Source organism: Onychomys torridus, chromosome 7 (genome assembly GCF_903995425.1).
Source record: "Onychomys torridus chromosome 7, mOncTor1.1, whole genome shotgun sequence".
Lineage (NCBI taxonomy): Eukaryota > Metazoa > Chordata > Mammalia > Rodentia > Cricetidae > Onychomys > Onychomys torridus.
The window spans coordinates 116,591,979-116,598,846 of record NC_050449.1 but is presented as its reverse complement, the minus strand read 5'-3'; the positions used below and the strand labels follow the sequence as shown (position 1 = coordinate 116,598,846).

Genomic DNA, 6,868 nt, shown 5'->3' with positions numbered 1-6,868 from the left:
ACTGGATTAATGTGGGCAGAAAGACACTGGAGTCCCTTTTTGACCATTTCAAATTCAGATTTTGATAAACTCTAGGTACTAGTAAACAGTTCAATTGGTTGAAGAAATGTAACCATTTTCTTGTCTTTGTTTTCCAGAGCCCTATGCATTTGAAAGTGAAGTAAATATAGAGGCCATTTTTCTTGATCTGTAGAAGAGTTTACAATGGATATTTCAGCCATTACAGAGTCCTACTACAACACAGTCACCAAGAATGACTACATTCCCGGTATCTTATGCGTGAGCATGGACGTGCGGGCATTTGGAGTCACAGTGCTGACCCCCCTATACTCGCTGGTGTTCATCATTGGAGTGATAGGCAACATCCTGGTGGTTCTAGTGCTCATGCAGCATAAGAGGCTTCGGAGCATGACCAGCATCTACCTACTCAACCTGGCCATCTCTGATCTGGTCTTCCTCTTCACATTACCTTTTTGGATTGACTATATAATAAAAGGAGACTGGATTTTTGGTAATGCCATGTGTAAGTTCCTCTCTGGGTTTTATTACCTGGGCTTATACAGTGACATGTTTTTCATCACCCTGCTTACAATTGATAGGTACCTAGCTGTCGTCCATGCTGTGTTTGCCCTGCGGGCCAGGACTGTCACTTTTGGCATCATCACCAGCATCATCACCTGGGTCCTGGCCATCTTGGCTTCCATTCCTTGTTTGTATTTTTTCAAGGCCCAGTTGGAGTTCACCTACCATACTTGCAGAGCAGCTTTGCCCCAGGAGAGTCTGAAACATTTTTTGAGGTTTCAGGCTCTAACAATGAACCTCCTTGGACTTATTTTACCTCTCTTGGCCATGATCTTCTGCTACACAAGGATCATCAATGTTCTACACAGAAGACCCAATAAGAAGAAGGCCAAAGCTATGCGTCTAATTTTTGTTATCACACTTCTCTTCTTCCTCCTCTGGACCCCCTACTACCTGGCTGCATTTGTTTCGGCTTTTGAAGACTTCCTATTCACCAGCGGGTGTGAGAGAAGCCAGCAGCTGGACCTGGCCTTGATGGTAACTGAAGCAATTGCTTACACTCACTGCTGTGTCAACCCAGTCATTTATGTCTTTGTGGGTGAGCGGTTCCGGAAGTATCTCCGGCAGCTGTTTCAAAGGCATACGGCCATATCCCTGGCAAAATGGCTACCCTTCCTCTCTATGGACCGTTCACAGAGGGCCAATGCCATGTCTCTATCTACAGGGGAGAATGAGGTTTCTGCTGGCTTCTAATTCAGACCCCTGCATACCAACAAAGATCCATGAGAGAGTGAAAAGAGAGTGTAACTCTCTAAGACAGATACTGTCTGAGGATTCATCATCTTGTAGATCCGAGGGACCTTGTAGATAGCTTAGATATAAGTCAACTCTTTAATGTTTGCCTTGATCTTCTTCCTGTCAGAAAGAAGATTTATGAACAAATTGTGACATTCCAAAGACCGGGTCAATAGGTTCCAGGGAAGGACTTAGGCCCCACAAGAGGTAGAGTTTGTGGCTATTAGGATTATCAAACAAATTAAACATTACTCTCAATAATTGTGGAACCAGTTAAGCCTACAACTGTTCAATGGCAGATCACAGATGCCTCCTCCACTACACCCCCACTGCAGGACTTGAACTCTTGAAAACCCTGGAATTCAAGCTCAAAGTACTTGAGATCTATTGAGGCACTGCTTTATCATTTGGGTAGGAAAGTCCTTAGAGAGAACTTTATATTTGTTAAGGCCAAAGACTTATGATGTGGATATCTCTCTGTATAAATAAAATGCTGATTGGCCAGTAGTCAGGCAGGAAGTATAGGTGGGACAAGCAGAGAAGAGAATTGTGGGAATAGAAAGGCTGAGTCAGGAGATGCTGCCAGCCACCACCATGAGTACCAACATGTAAGATATTGGTAAGCCACAAGCCATGTGGCAAGGTATAGATTTATAGAAATGGGTTAATTTAAGATGTAAGAACTAGATAACAAGAAGCCTGCTGTGGCCATACAGTTTGTAAGCAATATAAGTCTCTGTGTGTTTACTTGGTTGGGTCTAAGCAGCTGTGGGACTGGTGGGTGAGAGAGATTTGTCCTGACCATGGGCCAGGGAGGACTGGAGAAAAATTCAGCTACAAATGATGCCCAACGGGTTGGCAAGAGTTTCCACCTAAAACCTGACAAACAAGATTGTAAAACAGAGATAAAAACAGCTTCCTATTTCTCTTTCTCAAGTTAGTGGCAGCCTACAGGTTTGACCTACTATGGCAGGTTCATGGCATGAGAGCTTGACCTGCAGTGTGGTGGGAAGGAGGCGTCTCCAAGCCACACATTACACTGCTGCTGTGTGGTGGATTTAGCCTTTGCTAATACAAAAAAAAAAAAAAAAAAAAAAAAAGAGGTTTCTGGACTACACGCTGCTTTGATAGAAGCATAGACCCACTATTTCATTGAATTGATGGCTCCCAGAGCTGGCAGTAAATGTACCACCACCATGTTGGGAAGCTGAGGTGGGCAGAGCCACAAGCCACCAGCCACAGCGGCCATTTTGGTCTTACAAATGCTGCAGTTTAAAGCAATAGATTCACAATAAGACAGATTCAGATGGGATAAACTTCTAAACAGTTTACAATGTATGTAAAAATGTACATATGCTGTGGATATAGCTCTGTATAAATAAAATGCTGCTTGGCCAGTGGCCAGGCAGGAAGTATAGGTGGGACAAGAGAGAAGAGAATTCTGGGAAGTGGAAGGTTGGGGGAGAGACACTGCCAGCCGCTGCCATGAGAAGCAACATGTAAAGACACCGGTAAGCCACAAGCCATGTGGTAAAGTATAGACTAACAGAAATGGGTTAATTTAAGATAGAAGAAGTAGATAACAAGAAGCCTGCCACGGCCATACAGTTTGTAAGCAATATAAGTTTCTGTGTGTTTACTTGGTTGGTTCTGAGCAGCTATGGGCCTGGCAGGTGAGACATTTGTCCTGACTGTGGGCCAGGCAGGAAAACTCTACCTACATATGTAGGCTTGAAAGAAAATACATGCAGTTATATAAAGAAATAGATAGTTTTTAAAAATCAAGTCTTTAAAGGGAAATTAAAGGTAGTATAAAAAATAAGCCACATAAAGATGGATATTACACAGAGAATCTGGATTCTGTTTTCTTTGGGATTTTTTTTTACTGCAGAAAGACATTTGATTTTAAAAAACTGTTAAGCCAATATGTATATTTTAAAGACACCTTGACTTCAAAATTTGGATCTAAGGATATGTTGCTTTGGAAAGGAGGCTCTGCCTTTGTTTCCACAGAAATCCAGAGGCTATGGATTTGTTCCAGATTAAGATACATCAGGTTTGACCAGACAAGACCCCCTGAAAGGCCTCTGGTGACACCCTGGCCCAGATGATCCAACATCCAGAACAGTTTCAAGGCAACTGGCTCAGACAATACACCCTCACGAACTACTCCATAATCCTAAAATTTTCTTTATGTCCCCATAAGATACAGAATCCCCCTCCTGCAGGAAGTAGTAAAAGAATCTATGCCCAAATTCCCAAATATACCAAGCTGGCTTTGGAGATGGAATTGTCTCACTCCTTCTCTAAACCCAAGCATATTATTTAAATAAATAAATAAATAAGTAAATAAGGTTAAAAGGTTCTTGTGTCCCATATCAGAAGAGCCCTCTGGTGTGGGACAGAAAAAAGTCAATATTTTTATAAATGCAATCTCTTTCTAAAGAAAAAAAAAGTATAATATAGATAATGATAGGATAAAAGGGTAGATTGTTGAACCTACTTTTAAAGAGCAACAACTTGTTTGCAATATATATATTCTTGTTTGAGGTATTATGTTTATGTAACTCATTTAGATTGTAGTGGATAATTAAGAAATATAGATTAATAATTAGTCTTCTATAATAGTTAAACTTATAGTCATATTGTTTTCTAGGTATATATAGATATAATTCAATTAGGTAGCTAATCTTCAAACACTTCAAACACCTACAGAATATGTCATTTAAAATGTTTTGAAAAATTTTTTGGACTATTTGTTTATTTATTGGTTCTTGAGATGTTCACATAATATATTTTGGTTATTTTTACTCCACCCCAACTGCTTCCAGATATACCCTTTCCCTATCCACACAAATTTGTATCCTTTTTTTTCATTTTTTTAATTATTATGTGTTTTAATTTTATACATCAGCCATGGGTTCCCCTGTCCTCCCCCTCCCGCCCCCATCTCCACCTTCCCGACAGCCCCTCCCCTCCATTCCCATGTCCTCCAGGGCCAAGACTCCCCTGGGGACTCATTTAAACCTGGTGGATACAGTACAGGCAGGTCCAGTCCCCTCCTTCCAGGCTGAGCATGTGTCCCTGTGTAAGCCCAAGGTTCCAAACAGCCAGCTCATGCACTTTTTCTAGATCCATCCATTTGCCTGCAAACCTCATGATGTCATTGTTTTTCTCTGCTGAGTAGTACTCCATTGTGTATATGTACCATATTTTCTTATCCATTCTTCAGTTGAAGGGCATCTAGGTTGTTTCCAGGTTCTGGCTATTACAAACAATGCTGATATGAACATAGCTGAGCAAATGCCTTTGTGGTAATGATTGAGCATTCCTTGGGTATATGCCCAAGAGTGCTGCAGCTGGGTCTTGGAGGAGATGGATTCCCAATTTTCTAAGGAAGCGCCATATTGATTTCCAAAGTGGCTGTACAAGCTTGCATTCCCACCAGAAGTGGAGGAGAGTTCCCCTTGCTCCACATCCTCTCCAGCATAAGCTGTCTTCTGTGTTTTTGATCTTAGCCACTCTGACAGGTGTAAGGTGGTATCTCAGAGTCGTTTTGATTTGCATTTCCCAGATAATTAGGGATGTTGAGCAATTCCTTAAATGTCTTTCAGTCATTTGAACTTCCTCTGTGGAGAATTCTCTGTTTAGTTCTATAGCCCATTTCTTAATTGGACTGTTGGGCATTTTGATGTCTAATTTCTTGAGTTCTTTATATATTCTGGATATCAGCCCTCTGTCAGATGTGGGGTTGGTAAAGACCTTTTCCCATTTTCCCATTCTGTAGGCTGTCGCTTTGGCTTGTTGACTATGTCCTTTGCTCTACAAAAGCTTCTCAGTTTCAACAGGTCCCATTGATTGATTGTTTCTCTCAGTGTCTGTGCTATTGGTGTTATATTTAGAAAGTGATCTCCGGTGCCAATGTGTTCAAGGCTACTTCCTACTTTCTCTTCTATCAGGTTCAGAGTAACTAGATTTATATTGAGGTCTTTGATCTACTTGGGCTTAAGTTTTGTGCATGTGACAGATATGGATCTATTTGCAGCCTTCTACATGTTGACATCCAGTTATGCCAGCACCATTTGTTGAAGATGCTTTCTTTTTTCCATTGTACATTTTTGGCTTTTTTGTCAAAAATTATATGTTCATAGGTGTGCCGGTTAATGTCAAGGTCTTCAATTCGATTCCATTGGTCCACATGTCGGTTTTTATGCCAGTACCAAGCTGTTTTTATTATGGTGGCTCTATAGTAGAGCTTGAGGTTGGGGATTGTGATGCCTCCAGAGGTTGTTTTATTGTAGAGGATTCTTTTGGCTATACTGGGATTTTGTTTTTCCATATGAAGTTGAGTTTTATTCTTTCCAGATCTGTGAAGAATTGTGTTGGTAATCTGATGGGGATTGTGTTGAATCTGTAGATTGCTTTTGGTAAGATTGCCACTTTTACTATATTAATCCTGCCTATCCATGAGCATGGGAGATCTTTCCATTTTCTGACATCTTCTTCAATTTCTTTTTTCAGGGACTTAAAGTTCTTGTCATATAGGTCCTTCACATGCTTAGTTAGAGTAACCCCAAGGTATTTTATATCATTTGTTGCTATTATAAAGGGTGATATATCTCTGATTTCCTTCTCAGCCTGTTTGTCTATTTTATTTAGGAGGGCTACTGATTTTTTTTGAGTTGATCTTGTATCCTGCTATGTTGCTGAAGGTTTTTATTAGCTGTATCAGTTCCTTGGTTGAATTTTTGGGGTCATTCATGTATACTATCATGTCATCTGCAAATAGGGAGAGCTTGACTTCTTCCTTTCCAATTTGTATCCCCTTAATCTCTTTATGTTGTCTTATAGCTCTGGCTAGAACTTCAAGTATTATATTGAATAAGTATGGGGAGAGGGGACAGCCTTGCCTTGTTCCTGATTTTAGTGGTATTGCTTTGAGTTTCTCTCCATTTAATTTGATGTTGGCTGTTGGCTTGCTGTAGATTGCCTTTATTATGTTTAGGTATGTTCCCTGTATTCCTGATCTCTCCAAGACCTTTATCATGAAGGGGTGTTGGATTTTGTCAAATGCCTTTTCTGCATCTAGTGAGATGATCATGTGGTTTTTTTCTTTGAGTTTGTTTATATGGTGTATTACATTGATGGACTTTCGTATGTTGAACCACCCTTGCATCCCTGGGATGAAGCCTACTTGATCATGGTGGATAATTGTTTTGATGTGTTCTTGGTGTCTGTTCGCCAGAATTTTGTTGAGTATTTTTGCATCAATGTTCATGAGAGAGATCGGTCTGTAGTTCTCTTTCTTTGTTGCATCATTGTTTGGTTTAGGAATCAGGGTAATTGTAGCCTCATAGAAGGAGTTTGGTAATATACCTTCTGCTTCTATTGTGTGGAACAATTTAAAGAGTATTGGTATTAAGTCTTCTTTGAAGATCTGGTAGAATTCTGCAGTGAAACCATCTGGTCCAGGGCTTTTTTTGGTTGGGAGACTTTTAATACTGATTCTATTTCCTTAGGGGTTATTGGACTATTTAAATGGTTTATCTGG

At 40.3% G+C, this 6,868-nt stretch overlaps 1 protein-coding gene across 1 annotated transcript; it reads left to right on the top strand.

The window, feature by feature from the left end:
* Positions 1-204: 204 nt before the first annotated feature.
* Positions 205-1,275, top strand: LOC118586646 (C-C chemokine receptor 1-like protein 1). The gene has a single exon (XM_036191766.1). The coding sequence runs from the start codon at positions 205-207 to the stop codon at positions 1,273-1,275; it is 1,071 nt and encodes a 356-aa protein (XP_036047659.1).
* Positions 1,276-6,868: the final 5,593 nt, after the last annotated feature.

Excerpts from the sequence above, each read along its gene's own strand:
- LOC118586646 (XM_036191766.1), top strand. The coding sequence starts at position 205 with ATGGATATTTCAGCCATTACAGAGTCCTACTACAACACAGTCACCAAG.